This window comes from Macrotis lagotis, chromosome 7 (genome assembly GCF_037893015.1).
Source record: "Macrotis lagotis isolate mMagLag1 chromosome 7, bilby.v1.9.chrom.fasta, whole genome shotgun sequence".
Lineage (NCBI taxonomy): Eukaryota > Metazoa > Chordata > Mammalia > Peramelemorphia > Peramelidae > Macrotis > Macrotis lagotis.
The window spans coordinates 195,388,016-195,411,380 of NC_133664.1; the positions used below are offsets into that span (position 1 = coordinate 195,388,016).

General features: G+C 34.5%; 1 protein-coding gene across 2 annotated transcripts in view; it reads right to left on the reverse strand.

The window, feature by feature from the left end:
* MGST1 (microsomal glutathione S-transferase 1) overlaps window positions 1-23,365 on the reverse strand; it is a 31,395-nt gene that overhangs the window by 3,407 nt on the left and 4,623 nt on the right. For both annotated transcript variants that reach the window (XM_074194354.1, XM_074194355.1), the window contains exons 2-3: window positions 22,498-22,643; window positions 20,516-20,610 (exon numbers count right to left, since the gene is read on the reverse strand). In XM_074194354.1, the coding sequence (XP_074050455.1) occupies window positions 20,516-20,610; window positions 22,498-22,617 (215 nt within the window). In that variant the 5' untranslated portion in view covers window positions 22,618-22,643. The remainder of the gene's footprint in view (window positions 1-20,515; window positions 20,611-22,497; window positions 22,644-23,365) is intronic.

Below are 23,365 nucleotides of genomic sequence, written 5' to 3' on the forward strand. Positions count from 1 at the left end.
AACATGAAACTCAAAAGTTTACAAAAAGAGGAATGTTGAAAACTATCTTTGCAGGTAATTGAAAAAATAAAATAATATTAAAAAACCATTATTGGACCACCTGAAAGTCATGATCAAAGAGTCTAGATAACATATTCAAGAAAGTAAAACTTGCAAATATCTTAGAACTAAAATTGACCTAACTATTCTATTGAAAAAGTCTGTAGATTACCACTTGAAATTTCAAAAAAATTCTCAGAAACTCTTGAGTCAAATTCCAGAGTTGCAAAGAAAAAGAGAAATTACTTCAAATACAAGTCAGAAAAGCCAGAAAAATAGCCAAAAAAAATTTTCAGATATGGACTAATAGTCAAGATCACAAAAGATTTAGCAGTTACTATGATAGAAGAATTGAGGGTTTGGAATGAAATAATGATATTCTTGAAGATGAGAGAGCTAGGATTACTACCAACATTAACCTTCAGCCACACTTAGTATAATACTTCAAGGGTGAAAAAACTGATATTTAATGAAACAGAGGACTTTTTAGCATTTCTGATGGAAAAAACCAGAGCTGAATAGAAAATTTGTCTTTCATATTCAAGAGAAGTATAAAAAGTAAACATGAAAGAAGGACTGAATAAAGCTAAACTGTTTACATTTATCAGTGGATACATAATACATTGACTTCTAAGAAATTTATCAAAATTATTTAAGTTGAAAGAATTCTACAAAGACAGAAGCTATGGGAGAGAGTGGATTATGTTTAGAAGGTGTAAAAAAAGGCCAGCTTGGCACAAAGGACGGATCATGTGGAAAAAGGGAAAAAGGAAAGGAAGAATGGGGGGGAAAATAATATTCTATAAAAAAGGTGAATGAGAAAGAATTTTAGAGAACAGGGGGAAAATGATGGAGAAGTGGAATAATGCTGAACTTCATGTCTAAATGATCTCAAAGAGGATGTGTGTGTTTGTGTGTGTATGCACAGATATATGTATGTATTTAAATACATACATATGTACATATATTAATTGTACATAGACAATTGAGTATAGGAATCTCTCTTCCTCTACAGGGAAGTAGGTGGGTGAAGGAGATAAGAGAAAGGTGGAATGATTAAAGGGAAGGCAGATTGTTAAAAAAAAATGTACCATGGTCAAAAGCCAAAACAGAATTTAGAAGATTAAAAAGTATGACAGAAGGGAAAACAAGAAAATAGGATACTGCAACATGCATAGTTAATAATCAGAATTATAAATCTGAAAAGAATGAACTAACTAATAAAACAGAAATGGGTGACAGAATGGATTAAAAACCAGTATCCAACAACATCTTGCCTTCAAGAAACAAGCTTAAATCAGAGACACATTCTCAGCTGACATAAAAGGTAGTAACAACAAAATGGCCCCATTAAATCAAAAGAAAAAATTGATGAGCCAGAAAGCTATACCTTACTAAAAGGTAACAGAAAAAAATGAATTAATGTCAATACAAATATATTAATCAAATGAAACAATATCAAATTCTTAAAGGAAAACTTCAATGAATCATAGGAGGAAACGGTGATCAAAACTAATAATAGTTGAGAATTAGATAAAAAATAAGGAAAAAGTTAAGGATACAAATAGCATCTTAGAAAAGTTAAAAATGATCAAGATCTGGAGAAAAATGAATGGAAACATGAAGGAATTTTCCTTTTTCTTGGCTGTACATGGCACCTTCATAAAAATTGATCAATTTTTAGGGCATAAAAACTTCAAAACCAAATGCAAAAAAGTCAGAAATATTAAATGCAATCTTCAGCTCATAATGTAAAAATAATTATAAACAGTAAAGCATTGTGGAAATGTTGAAAAATGTTGATCACATGAAATTAATAAAAACTTTTGCACAAACAAAATTAACATTAATTATGAACTAAATAATCTAATCCTAAAGAATGAGTACATTAAAGTACAAGTCATAGAGACAATTAATCCTTCAATAATTGAGTCAACATACAAAGTTTGTGGGATGCAGACAAAAGAGTATTTAGGGGAAAATTTATGTCTCCATATAGGTACATTAAAAAAAACCATAAAGAGCAAATCAGTAATTTGGACATGCCACAAAAAAAAACTAGAAAAAGAACAAATTAAAAATCTCTAATTAAACACGAAAATGGAAATTCTGAAAATCAAAGAAGAGACTAATAAAATTGAAAGTTAAAGTAGACCCTAGTTTTATGGAAAAAATAGAAAAATTATTTGTTAATTTGATTTTTATAAAACAAGAAAACCAAATCATCAGTATCAAAAATAAAAAAGTGAATACACCATCAAGAAGAATGAAATTAAAATAATTATTAGGAATTATATTGCCCAATTGTACAACACTAAAATTGACACATAGATGAGCTAGAAAAAAATTTTAAATTCATCTGAAAAAAAAAGGTCAAAATATTCATGGAATTAATGGAAAGAATGTGCCTGAAGGCAGTTTAGCAATTCCCAGATTGTCAATTATATGACACAGCATTAATCATCAAAACGATTTGGAATTGGCTAAGAAATAGAGAAGTAGATTCATAGAATAGATTTGGTATACAATATAGAATAGAAAATAGTCATAGTAATCTAGGTTTTGATAAACTCAATGATTCAAGGTTTTAGGGTAAAGACTCACCATTTGACCAAAAATTGTTGGAACTGTTGGAACAGTTTGGCAGAAACTAGCAAAGACTCACAACTCATACTGTATACCAAAGTAGGTTATGGATAAATAATTTAGACAGAAGTAAATAAGGGGAGCATAGGGAAATATACATATCAGGCAAATAGATAAGAGAAAAGTTTATCTACAAAGAAGATAGAACATGGTAAATAAAAAGGGAAATGTTGATCACATGAAATTAAAAAAAAACTTCTGTACAAACAAAACTAACATTACCAAAACTAGAAGGAAGACTAGAAACTTGTAAAAAATAGTACAGCAATTTTCCTCTGAGTCTCATTTCTCAGATATATGAGGAACTGAATCAAATTTATACTACTTTGTGTGTGTTATTCCCCATTTCATAAATGGTGAAAGGACATGAACAGGCAGTTTCCAAAAGAAGCCATAAAATAATTACATAATAACATAAATTAAATAAATATTACATAAAAATATTCTAAATTATTATTGAATAGAGAAATGGAAGTTAAAAGAGCACTTAAGATAATATCTCACACATATCAGATTCCCCTAATCTACAAAAAAAGGAAAATTGAATGCAGGAGGATGTTTGAAAAAATTGTAACACTAATAAACTGATGGAATTGGGAACTAATATCACCATTCTATACAATAATCTGGAACTATATTCATAAGGCAATAAAACTGTATATTCTTTGATTGAGCAATATTAAAAATAGATCTGTGCCAAAGAGATATCAAAGGAAATTGAAAAGAACTTATTTGTACAAAAACATTCGTAGCAGTTATTTTTGTGGTGGAGGAAAATTGGAAATCAAAAGGATCATCATTTATTGCAAAATGACTAAACAAGATGTGGTATATGTTTGAGATGGAATATAAATGTGCTATAAAAATTATGAACAGGATGATTTCACAAAAAACTTGGAAAGACTAATATGGGGGCAGCTAGGTGGCGTAGTGGATAAAGCACCAGCCTTGGAGTCAGGAGTACCTGGGTTAAAATCTGGTATCAGACACTTAATAATTACCTAGCTGTATGGCCTTGGGCAAGCCACTTTAACCCCATTTGCCTTGCAAAAACCTAAAAAAAAAAAAAGACTTATATGAACTCATGCAGAGTGAAATGAATGTGACCAAGAGAATAGTGTAAAGAGTAACAATAGTCTTATTGAGGCGATCAGCTGTGAAAGATTTAGGTACTCTGACCAAGACAATGTTCCAAGATACTTCCAAACTATGACAAAAAAGTATGCCCATCTCCAGAGCAAAAACTGAAGAACTCTGCCATTTTGAATCATATTCTTTAAACTTAAATATTTTTCTCATTTCTTTTCATGTTTTTCTTATACAACATTGCTAATACGAAAATACAATTTTATAACTTCATTCATATAAGTGACATCAAATTGCTTGCCTTCTTAAGGGGGACAGGGTGAAAGGAATATGGTACTCAAATTTTTAGAAAAATTTATGTTAAGCTTCCAGGCCAAGATGGAAGAGAGAAGACAGGCACAGTTCTAAAGTCTCCTGATCTTTCCCCATCTATCTTATGAAAAAAACCTCTTAACAGAAATCTGACCCACAAAACCCAGAAAGAAAAGTCAGAAGAATATCTACCTCAGGACTTGCCTCAGGCAACAGCACTGATCGAATTTGGTGGGTGAGTCTGGGCTCAGAGGGTGATTAAGCCCTAGATCAGCCAGATTAGCAATTGAAGTGGAGCCAGGAGTCTGAGGGCCCAGAACCTGCTGGATCAGCTGTGGGGCTAGATGGCAGTGGCTTGAGGCAGCTAGGGAGCAGAGGCACTGGTGTTGGTGCTGTCTTTATGGAGCTGGGGGGAGTGTTCTAGTGCAGGAGAGCTGTGGACACCATCCCTGGGCTCCTCTGGTCTGAGAAACTCTGAGTCTACACCTCCATTACAGCTGAGGCCTCTTCCCCAAACAAACATTTGCAAACTAATTCTGCCTAAGGCCCAGGTGTGTGAGCAGAAGAATCATCCCAGATGACAATGGAGAGTGAATGACCTCAGGCTAAAGTAAAGCCCACCATTTATTGAAGGCAAAAGAATTCAATAGCTCTAACTCCTCCCTTCAAGCAAAGTGAGAATGCCTCAAAAAGGTCACAGACACTCCAGAGAAAGCAACCAGCACCTCCTACTGGTCAGCCAGAGAAATTGCACTCAGTGAGTAAAGCCTTTAGCAATCCAAAGCCCCTGTGAACCAGCCCCTCCCCAACTCAAGGTCTTAGCAAAATGAAGAAGGGTGAGCGGAAAGATGGATCCATAGAAAAATTCTTGGAAGGGAAAGAACCTAACTCAGACCTAGAACCTCTGAGGAGAATTTGATCTGGTCTTCAGCACAGAAAGACTTCATGAAGAAATACAGAAGGAGCTTAAAAATCAACTGGAAAATTTGGGAGAGACAATTAATACCTTGCAACATGAAAACAAATCCTTAGAAAATAGAATTGGACAAATTCAAAAGGAGAATAAATCTCTCAGATCCTCAATGGGACGATTACAAAATGAGAATAAATCTCTCACATCATCAATTGGACAAATACAAAATGAGAATAATTCTCTCAGATCCTCAATTGGGCAAATGCAAAAAGAAAAGAATTCTCTCAAAACCTCAATGGGTCAAATTGAAAGCTCTTTCAAAAGTAGAATTGACCAATTGGAAAAGGAGTTGCAAAAGGTTAATGAAGAAAACTCCTCCCTAAAAAAAATAGAGTCTGAAGAAACTAATGAATCCATGAGACAGCAAGAGCCAGTTAAACAAAATCAAAAAATAGAAAAAAAAGAAGAAAATGTTAAATACCTCATCAACAAAACAACTGACTTTGAGAATAGATAGAGGAGGGGCAACCTGAAAATTATAGGACTTCCTGAAACCATTGAAGAGAAAAAAAAGCCTGGACTTAATATTACAGGATCTAGTGATGGAAAACTACCCTGATATCATAGAACCAGAGGGCAAAGTAGTTACTGGAAGAATACATCAATCCCCTCCAGAAAAAGACCTTAAAATGAAAACACCAAGGAATGTTGTGGCCAAATTAGAGAACTATCAGATAAAAGAGAAAATCCTATAAGGAGCCAGAAAGAAACAATTTAAATATCAAGGAGCCACAGTAAGGATCACGCAGGACATAGCTGCATCAATATACAGGGATTGAAGGGCCTGGAATGAGAAATTTCATAGAGCAAGGGTGCTTGGAATGCAGCCAAGAATCTACTATCCCACAAAGCTGAGCTTTCTCTTCCAGGGAAAAAGATGAACATTTAATGAAATGGAAGATTTCCAAAAATTCTTGATGAAAAGACCAGAGCTAAATTGAAACTTTGGACATCAAACAGGAGGTACAAGAGACACATGAAAAGGCAAAAAAAGGGGGGGGGGGGCGGTAAAAGGAAAAAAATACTGCTATCCAATAAGTTGAAACTGCCTATATCCCAGCATGGGGGAAAAGAATCTCATAAATCTTGAGAATTGTAACTCTAACAGAGAGAATATACCTAGCCAGAAATGATGGGCAATCATGATCTATCCATGAGACTGCTATCTAATGGGATGTAACAGTTTCCAGTTTGTTCTGGGTCTATATCTCCTTGGCCCAGTATTGCATATGACTTTTATTGCATTGTGATCTGAGAAAGATGTATTCACTATTTCTGCCTTTCTGCAGTTGATCATTAGGTTTTATGTCCTAGTACATAGTCCATTTTTGTATAAGTTCTTTGTACTGCAGAGAAAAAGGTATATTCCTTTCTATCCCCATTCAGTTTCCTCCATAAGTCTACCATATCTAATTTTTCTAACAATCTATTTACCTCCTTAACTTCTTTCTTGTTTATTTTATGATTCGATTTATCTAGATCTGATAGCGGGAGGTTGAGATCTCCCACTAGTAGAATTTTTCTGTCTATGTCTTCCTGTAGTTCTTTCAGCTTCTCCTCTAAGCATTTGGGTGCTGTCCCACTGGGTGCATAGATATTCAGTAATGAAATGACTTTATTGTCTATGGTACCTTTTAGGAGGATAGTTTCCTTCCTTATCTCTTTTAATGCTATCTATATTTGCTGCTGCTTTGTCTGAGAAAAGGATTGCTACTCCTGCTTTTTTTACTTCAGCTGAAGCAAAATATATTTTGCTCCAACCTGTTACCTTTACTCTATATGTATCTCTCTGCTTCAAATGAGTTTCTTGTAAGCAGCATATTGTAGGATTCTGGTTTTTAATCCACTCTACTATTTGCTTACATTTTAAGGGAGAGTTCATCCCATTCACATTCAAAGTTATGATTACTAATTCTTTATTGCCCTCTGTGCTACCTTCCCTCTGTTTGTATTTTTCCCCCCTTTCCCCTCACTTTATCCATATTCCCTAGTATTTTGTTTCTGAATACCACCCCCTTCAGTGTGTTTACCCTCCTATATCACCCCCCTCCCCTTTCTTTCCTCTTTCCCTTTTTCCCTTTTCCTTTCCCTTCCTTTTGTTATTTCCCCCTTTTTCCCCCACTCCTCTTCCTTTTCTCCCACCCCCCCTCCCCTTTTCCCCTTTTAATACTTGAAAGGTTAGATGTTTTTATAAGTTAACTGAATATGTGTAGGTTGACTTTAAGCCAAGTCTGATGAGAAGAAGATTCAGGTATTTCTCATCTGCTCCCTTCTTCCCCTCTATTACCATAGGTTTTTTGTACCTCATAGTGTAATGAGATTTACCACATTCAATCCCCTCCCTCCACCCATCTCTTTCCTGTCCCCCTTTTTAAGGAGTTAGTGATTTTTAGATCATTTTATCTAAGTCATAGAATATTCTGAGTGTCTGTCCCTTCTAGTTCAGTATATTTTTTTGAATAGAGTCAAAATTCCTGAGAGTTATTAGAGTCTTTCTCCCAAGTGGGGTTAAAGCCAGTTACATCTCTTTAGATAGCAATCTCATGGATAGGTCATGAATGTCCTTCATTTCTGGCTAGGTATATTCTCTTTGTTAGGGTTACAATTCTCAAGATTTATGAGAATCTTTTTCCCCATGCTGGGATATAGCCAGTTTCAACTTACTGGATCACATTTTTTTTTTCCTTTTACCGCACCCCCCTCCTTTTTTTTGTACCTTTTCATGTTTCTCTTGAACCTCCTGTTTGATGTCCAAATTTTCTGTTTAGCTCTGGTCTTTTTATCAGAAGTTTTTGGAATTCTTCCATTTTGTTAAATTCCATCTTTTTCCCTGGAAGAGAAGGCTCGATTTTGCTGGAAAGTAGATTCTTGGTTGCATTCCAAGCTCCCTTGCTCTTTGAAATATCTCATTCCAGGCCCTTGGATCCCTTAATGTTGATGCAGCCAGGTCCTACGTGATCCTTACTGTGGCTCCTTGATATTTAAATTGTTTCTTTCTGGCTGCTTGCAGGATTTTCTCTTTTACCTGATAGTTCTGGAGTTTGGCCACAACATTTCTTGATGTTTTCATTTTGAGATTTTTTTTTTTCTGGTGGGGATCGATGTACTCGTTCAATAACTACTTTGTCCTCTGATTCCATGATATCAGGGCAGTTTTCCATCACTAGATCCTGTAATATTAAGTCCAGGCTTTTTTTTTCTCTTCAATGTTTTCACTAAGTTCTATAATTTTCAGGTTGCCCCCGATCGATTCTTGAGGTCAGTGGTTTTGTTGATGTGGTATTTTACATTTTCTTCTATTTTTTCTATTTTTTGATTTTGTTTAACTGACTCTTGCTGTCTCATGGAGTCATTAGTTTCTGTAGACTCCATTCTATTTTGGGAGAGGAGTTTTCTTCATTAACCTTTTGCAACTCCTTTTCCAATCGGTCAATTCTACTTTTGAAAGAGCTTTCCATTTGACCCATTGAGATTTTGAGAGAATTATTTTCTTTTTGCATTTGCCCAATTGAGGATCTAAGAGAATTATTCTCATTTTTTTAATTGTCCAATCGATGATCTGAGAGATCTATTCTCCTTTTGCATTTGTCCAATTGTACTTTCTAAGGTTTTGTTTCCTTGTTGCAAGGTATTGTCTTTCCAAAATTTTCCAGTTGATTTTTAAGCTCCTTCCTTATTTCTTCAAGGAAGTCTTTCTGTGCTGGAGACCAGATCGTATTCTCCTCAGAGATTCCAAGTCTCTCTGAGTTAGGGTCTTTCCCTTCCAAGAATTTTTCTATGGATCCACCTTTCCACTGACCCTTCTTCATTTTGCTAAGACCTTGAGTTGGGGAGGGGCTGGTTCACAGGGGCTTGGGATTGCTAAAGGCTTTACTCACTGAATGCAATTTCGCTTGCTGGCCAGTAGGAGGTGTTGGTTGTTTTCTCTGGAGTGTCTGTGACCTTGGCTGAGCCCTTCTCCCTTTGCTTGAAGGGAGGAGTTGGAGCTGTTGAATTCTTTTACCTTCAATCAATGGTGCTCTTTACCCTGGCCTGAGGTTATTCCTCAGCTGGGCTGGTTCTTCTGCTCACACACCTTGGCCTCAGGCAGAAGTGGTTTGTTTACTCTGGGAAGAAGTCTGAGCTGTAATGGGACTCTGAGTGCCTCAGACCAGAGGAGCCCAGGGATGGTGTCCCCAGCTCTCTTTCTCTGGAACTCTCCCCCCAGCCCTGTCTGCAAGCTCCCAGGGGACAGCACCAACACCAGTGCCTCTATTCCCTAGTTGACTCAAGCCCCTGCTGTCTAGCCCCACTGCTGATCTAGTAGGTCCGGCTCTGGAGCCCTCAGACTCCTGGCTCCAATTCAGGTGTTAATCTGGTTGATCTGGGGCTGATCCTCTGTCTGAGCCCAGACTCACCTGCCAAAATTCAGCCAATGCTGCTGCAGGAGGCAAATCCTGAGGTAGATGTTCTTTCTCCTGGCTTTTCTTTCTGCCTTTTGTGGGTCAGATTTCTTTTAAGAGGTTTGGTACATGTGATAGATGGGGAAAGATCAGGAGACTTTAGAACTGTGCCTGTCTTCTCTCTGCCATCTTGGCCAGAACTGAATCATATTTTTAAAACAAAAAGCCATTCCCCAATTGACAAATGGTCAAAGGATATGCAAAGAAAATTTACAGATGAGGAGATCAAAGCAATCCATAGCCATATGAGAAATTGCTCTAAATCATTAATTACTTGAAAAATGCAAATTAAAGTGAGGTACCACCTCACACCTCTCAGATTGGCCAATATGACTAGAAAGGATAATGGTCATTGTTGGAAGGGTTGTGGGAAATCTGGGAAACTATTACACTGTTGGTGGAGCTGTGAACTCACCAACATTTCTGGAGAGCTATTTGGAACTATGCTCAAAGGGCAACAAAACTGTGCATACCTTTGACCCAGTAATACCACTACTGGGTCTATATCCTGAAGAGATGATGAAGAAGGGTAAAAAGATCACTTGTACAAAAATATTTATAGCAGCCCTGTTTGTGGTGGCAAAGAATTAGAAATCAAGTAAATGTCCTTCAATTGGGGAATAGCTTAGAAAACTGTGATATATGTATTTCATGGAACACTATTGTTCTGTTAGAAACCTGGAGGGATGGGATTTCAGGGAAGCCTGGAGGAATTTGCATGAATTGATGTTTAGTGATATGAGAAGAACCAGAAAAACACTGTATAACCTAACAGCAACATGGGAGTGATGATCAACCTTGAAGGACTCGCTCATTCCATCAGTGCAAAAATCAGGAACAATTTTGGACTGTCTGCAAAGGAGAGTCCCAACTGTATCCAGATAAGGAGCTGTGGAGTTTGAACAAAGTTCAAGGACTATTCCCTTTAATTTAGGAAAAAAACAGATATCTTATTGTCTGATCTTGTTACCTCTTAGACTTCTTGTCTCTTCTTTAAGGATAAGATTTCTCTCTCATCTCACTCAATTTGGATCAAGGTACAACATGGAAACAAAGTAAAGACTGACAGACTGATTCCCATGGGGGCGGGGCTGGGGGAGGGAACTAAGATTGGGGGAAAATCGTAAAACTCAAATAACGTCTTTAATTTAAAAAAATGGATGTTAAATTTTTAAATTGGGAAATATTTAATGAAATAAATAAAACATGTATTTTTACAAAAGAAAACAAAAGACTAGATTTTGTAGTAACTATGGAAAGCAAGGAATATTTTGCTTTCTTTAGAGTTTGTTACATTTTTGTTTCTACAATAATAGCATGCAACAAATATACTAAGTAATATTAGATAATGACCAAGTTATTCTGAATTCTAGAGAAAAAAGTAGTAGAATGAATCATTTCTACTTTCAAGACTATAAAAAAAGAATAAATTATTTTTGAAAGCATGAAAAAGATAAATCAAGGAAGAAGAAAAAGAGTAGAGGAAGGGTTTATAAAAAAGGAAAAATATTACCAATGATAGGAGATTTAAACAATGGAACAATGATGTGACAGATACAATGGTAAAACCTTTCTTATAATCTTGAGGCACTTCTTATAAAAAGAGAAAGCTAAATAAAATTTTAAGGAAATACTTCATTTTATTCCAAGAAATGATAAAATCAAAGTGTCATGAAGTGAGAATTCATGCTACAATAGTCAGAAGAAGAAAAGATCAGTGATTGTAGATTGTTCCTCCCTAAGGAGTACAAAGTAGATATAAACAACACAGAGATCTGTTTAATTCCTTGTATCTCTGGCATGGCGTAATCCTGAAAAAACAATGACAAACTACTTGTAATGATTGATACTGGACATATGAAACTAGAAAGCTTTACTAAGGACTATAAAATTATCTGTAAAATACTAAATATCCTAGGAGGCACAGGGGGTGTTTTCAACACTATTTCAATTGAATGTGGAGAAAGGGAACGACAGACTTTGAAGGGAACAACTGGCTAAGAATATATCTTAGGAAATGATCAAGATAACCATGACTTAAAATATAGGAATAATAATCTCTTGACAATGCATAATTATGATCATTAAGAATATACTATCCTGGAATATTGGGAAAATAACAGAGAACTTTAAACTGAACAGGGAGAAGGAAACTAACAACATAATTCTGACAAATCTCATGTGTATACTATGATAGATAGCAAAGGAAAAAATAGCAAGAAAAGGAACAAATATTAAAGAGAGAAAATATCTAAAAAGAGAATAAAAAAATAAGCCTGATAGCCTCTAATGTCCATATATAAATGAACATATAACTCTACTAGTCAATAGGCCTATATTTAAAGTCACAATGCCAGGAACTGGTAATACAAAGGCAAAAATGAAACAGTTACTGCTCTCACAGACTTTAATCCTATTTGGGGACATAATATGTACAAAATAATCATGTAAAGATCATATACAAAATAAATAAAAGATACTTTATTGAAGGATAAACACTATGAATTAGGGATAAAGGGGTAGTGAAAGACCTCATGTAGATATTGAACATGCACTGATTCTTGAAGAAGACAAAAAAAATCTAAGTAGTAAAGGTGAGGAAGGAACATGTATTCCTGGAATAGGGATAGTCAGTGAAAAGTCATGGAGACAGGAGATGAAATGTCAAACATAAGGAACAGTTAAAAAAAGAGAGACTAGTTTCACTGTACCAAGGAATAGAGGAAGGGCCATGATATATGAGGTATAATAGATTAGGTCTATGTTCAGAACTCTCAACAGGGTAGTTCATATTTTATTGTAAAGCAGATGGGTCCAACCCACAGCCTGGTGGCATTGTATTCATGACTGTGTATTGAATTCTGTATGTAGCCCTTGAGGGTTTTTTAATTGGGTGATTTGGCCCCAAAACTAAAAGGTTGGACTTTCCTGTCCTACAGGAAAGATAGAAGGAGTCAATGGATTTTCTTGAGACAAGGGCAAAGTGACCTTCTACATGAACTATAATAATATGACTTTGACAACTGTGAGAAAGATTATAGAGATACTTGATAGCAGAGAGACTAATTAGGAGGCTAATGTGATAAACCAGATGAGGGTTGAGTCCAATCTTTAAGAAAATTCACTGAGGCAAAGGCCACCTGATTATTAAAGGTTACATGATCTTCTCTAATGAAATGGACCTCAGATCTTTTTCAAGATCTGTGATGCCTCCTTTTCCTTAAGGCTTTACTTTCATAGAGCTTGATATCCAGGCTCTCAGGAGAGGCAAAGTAAAATACAAAATCCCAATGTTTGAGAGACCCTGGAGGGTCAAAAAATGAAATATTAGTTGAACAAAGTACATCTCTGTTGATCAAGTGGTTATACAATGGTCACCTTCTCATACAGACCAAGAGGCCTGGAGATACAAAATTAAATTGGAGGGCTTTACAAATCTTATTAGGACATCCCACCCAAGTTGAGTTTGGTTAGCAGCATTCTTATGGTCAGGCAAGTAAATGACAATTGTTAAACAAATGTTGAATGGCTGATTAAAGTTTCAGACCTACTATAAGAATTTATCTAATCTAATTATCCTACACAAGCCATGTAAAATATGCATTAATTAATGTTTATTCTTGACCTTATTAGATAACTGAAGAAATATATTATTAGAAGAAAATATCACCAATAATTTCTATTAATCATTACCTCCTTATGGAATCACATTGATCTCATTAATACTAATTGGAATGGAGTAGAGGTCCAAATTAACCATTTCTCACAAGGACTTGGGAAAACAGACTGCAAACTACACATTTATGCTTGATACTATCTGTCTCCCTCTGTTTTACTCTTCTTTTAGTCTCTGATTAAAGTAGAATAATTGATAACTTTAGGCATTCTTTATGAAAATAATTCATCCTTGAAAATGTGAGAAGTAGGGCGGCTAGGTGGCATAGTGGATAGAGCACTGGTCCTGGAATCAGGAGTACCTGAGTTCAAATCTGGCTTCAGACACTTAATAATTATTTATCTGTGTGGCATTGGGCAAGCCATTTAATTCCATTGCCTTGCAAAAACAAACAAACAAACAAAAAACAAACAAAAAAAGGTGAGAAGTGGAAGTTTTATCTGGGCTTGATTTTGATCAACAAAAAATAACTGTTTGCTGAACCAAAATCAAAAGAAACTTTGGGGGGAAAAATGAGCATGCCATTTTTTCCTGAAAAACATGTTTCCTGTATCAGCTTTCCTGCTTCCTTCTATAGCACTACTGTTTAAGGCTCTCAAGCTTTCAGCTCATTTTTTATTTTTTTCTTCACCTTCAAATCTTTTAGCTAATTTGTCACTACATTCTAATAATTCTTCCTTTCTATTCCTACCACTCTCACCATGTTCTGACATTTACTAACGATTTCCTATTTTCATCAACTTCAGTTAATCCTAGTCTCAATGCTAGCATTCATTCCTCTGAAGTTAATCTCCAATTATCTATATATTCATCTATTTTGGAGAATGACTAATGTGTGGTAACTCTCTTCATCAGTAGAGACTGATGACTTTCCTATAACTTATTATCTTAGTTGTGTAGGAATAGAAGAGATAGAATATCTATCCTTAATCTTATAGCTATGGATCAGATGAAGAAATTGAACTCAGCTATGGTTTTCTCCCAGACTGTCCCAGTATTCTCCATATCACATTGCCTCTAGATATTCTCTATATTCTTCCCCAAAATACTCTTTCTCATCTCATTCGTCTCCACAAAAACTTCTGACAAACCTGTTACCTAAAGGAGAAAGTTTAATTTCTTCTCTTACTTTCTAGACCCATCCACTCTAATTGAAACCTATGTTCTACTCTTCTGACTTTATTTTAGCCAATAGAGTGTATTTATATCCCACAAATCAACATGATCATTATTGACTTTGAGTCTTGGGTTCTTTGTTCCATTTACCCAGAATGTTATTTGTATTTCCTTTTATTTGACTAAAATATCTAAAAGATTGAGTCTTTACCTTACACTTGAATGTCCAATCCAAGGATTATTTTCAAACAATCACAAAATTGGAAAAAAACTGAGACAAAATCTAATCTAACTAATTCTATTTTTTTTTAGGTTTTTGCAAGGCAAATGGGGCTAAAGTGACTTGCCCAAGACCACACAGCTAGGTAATTATTAAGTGTCTGAGACCAGATTTGAACCCAGGTACTCCTGCATCCTGGGCCGGTGCTTTATCCACTATGCCACCTAGCTTCCCCTAACTAATTCTTAAATAGAAGCTTTCTCTATAAAAGAAGTGGTAAATGTATCCTGAACCAGATTAAAATGTATTTGGGAAAGACAACAAAATAAATAAAAATACAACACATAATGTTAATCTCTGATTTTCTAAGTTAATAGGTAGTCTGTAGGGAACTGTTTCTATTTGAGTTTAACATAATTGTTCAAAAACATTGGAACTTCCAGTCTCCATTTGAAGACATTTGGTGAACTAGAACATTCTTCCTCTTCAGACAACCTATTCCTACTTGTTTAAAAAAAACCTTTTCCATAATTAGTCGTAAATCTGATTAGTTGAAACTTTTATATAATGTAATTGACACTGTCACTGGCAATTTCTCCTTGTGGAGTGTGCAAATCATAATTTCCCTAGGTCTCAAATTCTTTGCATGTAAAATTATAAGATTGGACTGAGAAGCCTTCCAACTCTGCATCTATAATTCTATGTTCTTCGGTTTATCTCAGACATTTCTTGAACCATAATATTTCTTCATGGTATTTAGTGTCTTCTGTTTACTCATATTTCCAGCTTCATTTCCTGATTTGAGACTTGGGGCTATGTTCCACTATTTTTGACTCCCTTAGAGGAGGGGAAGGTAAGGAGGCTTCATCCTTATCTCAATTTCCTGCATTCCTATTGCTGGATTCTAACTCCTGTGGTATTTTGGTGGTTAGATCACTAGCTTCAAGATCTATGAATTGACTAGGTTCAGAATGTTGCAGTATTGGGACCTCCTGAAAATGTCTTGTGTTGATGTTCTGACATTTATTCCTTCCTAAAAGACTTCCCTATCCACACACTCTAAGCTACCTACCCCTGTGGGCAAAAAGTGCTTTGGGGGACTGCAAACTGAATTGTTTCCTATTAATTGTAGTCGAGAATTTGGCCAGACCTTGACTTTTGTTTCCTGTTATTTTGTTTTTGATTTCTTTATTATTGCATTGTTGCCTTATCTTGGTGTCCAGGTCTTTTCTGGAGTCTTTTTTGAGAAATTTAGACTTCTCTATAAACTTTTATACCATTAACATAAGCAAAAGTCTTGAGCATTGACTTTGAATTACATTACAGAAGGAAAACAAAGGTTATTCTGTACAACCCAAACCTAAAATATAAATATGCTCCACAATATCTTCAACAGCTGATCATTGAATTTAAGGTTTAAGGTATAAAATCAAAAAACTCATTACCTATTAAAAATTTTCTTTCTTTTCTCTTTCTTTCTTTCTTTCTTTTTTAAATCTGAAGTTTACATCATTATCTTTTCTATCTGTTGCTTCTACTTATTATTCTCAGTGCCCCCAAAATAAATTTATCAAATTACTTATCAAACAATGCCCCAGATATTTGCATAGTTATTATATACACTTCAGTTCTTTCTTATATAGGCTAGATGTTCCAAGTCTATTTATTATATTCACATTAGTCTTCTCTTATGCAGGCTAAATTTCCAAGTCGTTTCAACTTCTCATCATATGATTTTGTTTCAAGTCTCCTTATTATCCTAGTTACCTTTTATGGTTATCTTTTCAGAGGTTACCCTTATCTGGCATCAGTTCTGCTAATGTTCTTCCTTCACTGTGTTACCTATCATAAACCGAGTAAGATAATGTGAACAAAGTAGAACAGAAAGGAATTGGGACTTCAATCTGTTTCACTTTGAATACCATGCTTCTCTTAATTCAATTTCAAATCATAATAAGTTTTATAAGTGACACATGATATTTTTAACCTATAATGTGCTTGAACTTCACCAAAACCAATTTTCTAAATGCTCCTAAAACTCAAATATTCCCCTTGACTCTTCGCCCTATAATGCTTGCTTGATGTCATTGCTTAACTGTCTTTTGCCTCTTACTAGATTTTAAACTTCTAGATAGCAAGAATTGTACTTTATGATTCTTTTACATTCCCCTCAGTACTAACACAATTATTTGTACTTTCTTGGTATACAATAAATATATTTTGAATGAATAAGTGAATTCCATAAGTAGGTGGGTTTAAATTTGAAATTGAGTATATAAATGCCTTCTAAAATGGTTTTCCAAAAGGGAAAAAATCAGTATTTTGTAATAATATAAGTTCAAACATCCAGTCTGTTCTAGTATCCTGCTATCTAGTGTTTATGTATATGAGTATGTATGAGGTATAAGAGACAATTTATGCAATTATCTCTTGTCCTACCCATCTCTCTGACAGAATTTTAATAGATGAGGAAAAAAATAACTTGTCACTGATCCTCTCTTGGGTTTCTAGGTTTTCTGAAGTCCATCAAATCCTCAGTTTATACTAGCATATAAAGGAGCCTAAACAATATGAGGTGACTACTCACTCCCTTTTGACCTATAATCCCTCAAATACTACTCTTCAAATTACCTTTGGGTATTTATTTTCCCCCTGTAAAAGCAAGTCAGTGAAATGGAACAGGACATTTCGAATTCAAATGATAAAAGGAGGGACTAGGGACAGTCCCTTAAAAATGTGATATTATTAATGCTTTACTTTTGTTTTCACTTTGATAAATTTGTTTAGTTTATATTCCATGTGTCATTGTTGGGACTCAATAAATACTCCTTGAGTTAATGAACAGTTGGATGGTCAGTTCAAAAGGAGGAGGAACAGATCAAGTATTGGGAGTCACCCAAGTGGCTCCTATCCGGATAGAGCATCATTACGTTGTCCACATAGTAACAAAAATGTTTTTTATCCAAATCTATTTTTCTACAATACCTCTATTTCTGTAATACTAAAAGCACATTTCTCACCATCAGAAAGCATTATACATACAATCAGAAGGCTCTTCATTTATTACTTTCTTGACTAAGATGGAAGCCAACTGTCTCAACTATGTCTGTGTGTGTGTGTGTGTGTGTGTGTGTGTGTGTGTGTGTGTGTTGAATATTCACTCAACTAGGTGATCAGTCAGAATCCTGCTTCTTTTTTTTTTCAGGAGAACACATAATGGACTTCAAATTCCCTTAGGAGGAGAATGATAATGATGAAAAATATTTATACTATTATAACATCATCAATGTCAATTGCTTCAGTTTAAAATCAAAGAACGCAATCCACTAGGCAATTATACACATCTATGACTACTGGAGAATAATTAATTTCTTATTTTGATTATAAATTAACTTTTAGGAGAGGAAAAAGATGATAAGGAGAGGGAAAGAGGTGTTTGGTCCTGCAGATGTTCAATTGAGTTTTCAAAAATGTTTTGTAACTAAAGTATACAAAAATTTAAAATACTAAAAGATAGAGGATGGGATTAAACTTTTTGAAAATGAAAATAAAGCACATTTTCAAGGTTTATGAATGAATAAAAAAGATTTATAGACATCAACTAAGATTGGTAATGTGGTGTTGGCCATATTCAGGCAGAAATAGATGATGTTTTGTGAGCTACATAATAAAATGAATCCTTGTTCAGATATCATGGGCTATCCTAGATGGCTGAAATTCAATGAATTAGGGGAGTTCTAGTGTATTCAATATGAGTCAGGTTTGGTATATGGCAACCAGAATAATTAATGTAGTCCTAAGCAAAATTACTAAAAATATGGTGTTGATAGGGAGGTAGTAGTTCTGCATACATTTCTTGGTGCTGTATTTTAGAAGGGAACTTGACAAGATATAACAATTTCACTGGAGACTGCTGAAGGAAATTAAAAACTTTTCACTTAAAAATGTTAGCTATCCTTAAATATAAGAAGAATGGTATATGGTTCCAGAGGTAGGAAGGTAGAATAATAATTTGGCTTCACCATAATTTATTGGAGGTGCCTGCAGCTCCAAGGTTGAAGTATGAATTGTTCCTATATATGTAGACCCTGGCCACATGTTCTCAATATGTGCCCCCGGCTGAAGTTTTCATCACATGTATATCTCCTTATCTCTGTGTTCTCTCATGATATGCCTGGGTGACATACATTCTCTAGAATTTTGTATTTTTATGTGTGCCCTATCATACTGAGTGATCTTCCATCTTCCTCCCTTCCTACCTATGGTGAGATATGATAGTATGCCCCAAACATATAGGGGTTTTTTTTGCTACTTTTATAAACATTTTATTAAACACTTGCATTTTGTATTTGCACTATGACTGACTTAAAAATGGGAGCATATAGATAGGGGCTTCCAAGATAGTATTTTGAAGAAATGCATGCAACCATTTTCTATCTTAATTTGTACAAAACTAATTGTGTTTTTATCTTAAAACTTCAAATATGTAAATAAAACAAGCACATTAAATTCTGAATGTGTTGTAATCACTTTCATATATAGTATGAATTAGAAGAAATTAAAGGTGGAACAGGAGGAAAAGGAGAAAAAATTGACTTTGATGTTCTCTAAATAATAAGAAGTTAGAACACATCTTTAACACTGCAATTTGGATGTAAAAAATACACTTTATATGAACGTAAATATGAAGATTGGAGCCCTTCAAGTTATATTCAGTGTTTTAAAAATAAGTATACTTATTTAAATGACTACAAAACTCTTCCAAGGCTACATAAATAATTGCTGTCAGTGTTTTAAATCTGGGGAAGAGTGTGTCATATTTAATCAAATATAAAGCCACTGGATGTGGCAGAATTAGATATTTTTAATTCCCAAGAATATGTTTTTAAATAAAATCCCTTTTGGTTTGTAAATTGTGGAGAGAAAACTAAATAAACCATTGTCCATCTCTAAGCAATAGGTAATATTTTTACCAGCAGAAAATTAAAAAGGAAGTAGTTTATAGAAGAGACTCTATTTTTCTGAATTTGGCTTCCTTCCCATTGTCTTTCATATTTTCCCCTATGAAAACTAATTCCTTATAACGCTCAAGAGGGTGCCTCTGAAATACATACTAAATGCAATTTTCATTTAGCATGGAGATCATATGGTGGGCATCACTAGGCTATAACATATTACTAACCAAGAATTCTATAAGAGAAATGATATAAAAGATGTTTGCTACCTGTAGGACCTTAGGCAAGGCCACTAATCTCCTAGGGTCTCACTTTCCTCATCCATAAAATTAGTCTTTATTATATGGTCTCTGAAGTCCCTTCGAGTACAACATCTATATTCTATAGGCCTATGTATTATTGAATTACAGCTAAGTGGCACAGTAAATAGACAGCTAGGCTTGGGGTCAAGAAGAAAAGAGTTCAAATCAGGTCTCAAATACTTATTAGCCGTGTGATCCTGAACAAGTCAAAACTCTATTTGCCTCAGTTTCTCATCTGTAAAATGACCCTCAATATCTTTGTCAAGAAAAACACAAATGAGGTCACAGAGAATCAGATTTGTTTGAGACAACTGAACGGCAATTACAAAAATTAGTGGATTAAAAAGGTAGGATAATTATTTGGCAATAATGACTAATAGTGGTTGAGAGAGACTATGTTCCATTGATAATCATATTCTATCAAGAGAATGAGAGGAAAGGTCCCAAACATTTTGTATGCATTCTCTATAAAAGATTTATGGAAAGTCAAAGACATGACCAGAACAAAAAAAAATGGCATGAAAGGGTTGGGGTCAGTGGATAGTGTATACACAGAACTGAGATAACATAATCAATTTTATCAAAATATGGAGATTTTCAAATTTCTAACCCTATGATTTCCTACTTTGAATTAACAACTTTAGAGTAGGTGTTGGACAATTTTTAGGCTGCAAAACTTTGTGCATTTCAAATTACTATTCCAGTTTTTTTTCCCAATAGTTGTAGTTTTCAAGAGGTATTCATTTACCTGCGTACACGTTCAACTCTATCATCTGTCCGAAGAAACTTCTTAGCATTCTCCCCTTTGCCTGAGGACAGAGCATCTTCTGGATTGGCAAAAGCCTATTCCAAATACATACATAAACACATACAATGTCAAATATGGAGAAATAGTTGGTTAAAATGGGGAATTTTGTTCTCTGCAAAATAAAGCACTTATATCACAAGATAAAAAAATCAGTGTCACAAAAACAAGAAAATGACAATGTCTAAAAGAATGCAAAAAGTTAAGATAGTTTCAGAGAACTCAATACTTATAAAGAATATTTTATTATATACACTAGAGAAAACTTTGAGGGGGTGCTGGACCAAGTGACAGGCCTCAGCATCTCCTCTGGAGTCATTTGGGTTCAGTGACCAGATGTAAGTGAGTTGTCCAAGGTCACACAACTAGTAAGTATCAAGTATCTGAGGCTGGATTTGAGTAAAGATCCTCTTGACTCCAGGGTTAGTGTTCTATCTGCTTATACCACCTGTCTTCCCCTATAATTACTTTTTTGGTTATTTTCCCACAAAATCTTTATTAAGTTAAAGTAATTTAAGCAAGGCAAAATAAGATCAGATCTAGGAAATGTATACTATAACATATATACATATATATATATATATATATATATATATATATATAAAAACATACATAATATATGTGTGTGTGGGTATATTACTTCATATTAAATCTATGTTAGGGAATATAGCAGTTGATTGAGAGCAGAACACCAGTGTTATGGCATATAAGGTAATTGTAACTTGAGGTTAGAGGGCCAGAGTAAAGGATAGCACCCACAAGATGATAGAATATGACACTTTATGTATATTATTTATGCTACATAATAATTTTAGTTCCATTAAAAAAACTCAAGAGATTGGGTTGGGAGTAGCTAGGTGATACAGTGACTAGAGCACTGGCCCTAAAGTCAGGAGGACCTGAATTCATATCCAGTCTTAGACACTTAGCAATTACCTAGCTATGTGACTTTGGGCAAATCACTTAATCCCATTGCCTCAAATAAATATTTTTTTTAAAAGAATCTAGACTCATCCAGAAGTCAAACAATTTGCCCAGGTCCCAGGATGATCTGAAGAATATAAAAGCAAAAAACACAATTTTTGGCCTCATAGTATCTTGTTGTAGATTTAGAACTAAAAGGCCCTTCAGAGGCCATCTAGTCATCACCCAAATACTAAGTCAAGGAATCAGGATTCATCCTGAGATCCTTTGACTCAAAATTCAGTAGCTTCTTTATTGTAACACGGATCAGAAAACCCAGAGTCAAATCCTGATACTGACACTTAGTAGCATAATGAAACTTTAGTGAGCTACTTGCAGAAAATAGGGTCATGTGCCAGAGGTAGAACAACCCATAGTTACTACACTGTCTTTGTGATTTAGAGAAATCATTTAAGCTTTGATGGGTGGCTCCATCTGTACAATGAGGGAGTTAGGTTAAGATCGTCTCTAACCTATCCCCCAAATTTGTGTTCATGCAAAATAGTGGACCGAAAAGAACTTTTTTTACCCTAATCTCTAATTTGCTATCTCACTTCTTAAATCACAGTATTCTTGTTTGCTAAAAATAGATATTTCCAGTGCTGAGAACTCTGTGCAGCATGACAAAGGGTGAAAGCTACAATGGAGGTAGGTGAGGAGGTGGGTGGAGGAAATATTTCTAATAAAGTTTACAAGTTTCAGGAACAGAGAAATAATAATACTATAACTATATCAGATACAGCTGCAAAAAAAATGACTGCCTAATAATTAGAGTGGGAATATATTCCATTTGTGACATTAAACAAAGAACTACTGGACTAAGAAAAGTAGCTGAAGATAATTATTTCAAGAAACTCAAAAAAAGTTTGAAAGTAGGAAAAGGAAAAAAATCACTTTTGATATCTTCATATTTTAATGTATATTTTAGTTAGTTCTGCCATATTAATTTTCACATTTCTTACCTTTCTTGTTATTCTGAAGAATGCTGTTAAAACACTCATCATCATCATTTTTGAAAGGACAATGGTTGAATAGGATATAAAAGCCATGAAAACCTCATCATTCTGGATTAATTTAGGCATTTTGTTATTTGAATCCTATTGATATTCTAAAAAAAAAGAAAAAAGAACTTAACTTCAAATTATTGCAATAACCAAAGTAGTATTCATTAGACACTTGATTCTCTTTAGCAGTGGCAAAAATAATGTAGTTTTAAATAAATACGAAATAAACTATAACCCCATCCTGAATTACTTGGAGAAAGTCTATATGACTTGGCTTCAAAAAGAAACAAGAATTTTTTTTTTACATAACATAATATTGGTTTTACACTATTAAACACCTGTATACCTTAGAGCATTTCTGAATGTGCTAATGTGAGAAAACTACAAAAAAGAGTGAAAAAAATTACCATCAATTAAGCCTCTCCAACAAAGGAATGAATAGATCATTCTGGAAGGTGAGGAGCTCCCCATTAGCAGAGTTTGGAAGACTACTTACTGGGGATATGGTGTAGAGAATTCTTCTTGTGAAGAGTGAGACTAAGAGACATCAGAACTACTTTCCAAATCCAGTGGTGGAATTATTATAAAAGTAAAATCTAAGTCAAATTTGGAAAAAACACATATTAACTACCTGCTGTGAGCAAGACTGAAGATATAATGAGAAATATAAAAACCTTACTCTTTAAAATGGTCTGAAAAGACTATATGTCATAATTTATAATGACAAATGTCATCAATAATACATTTTACTTATCAAAACATATAAAAATACTATTTGCCATTTCATTTTTAACACAAATGATAAAAATATATTCCTTGCCAGGAA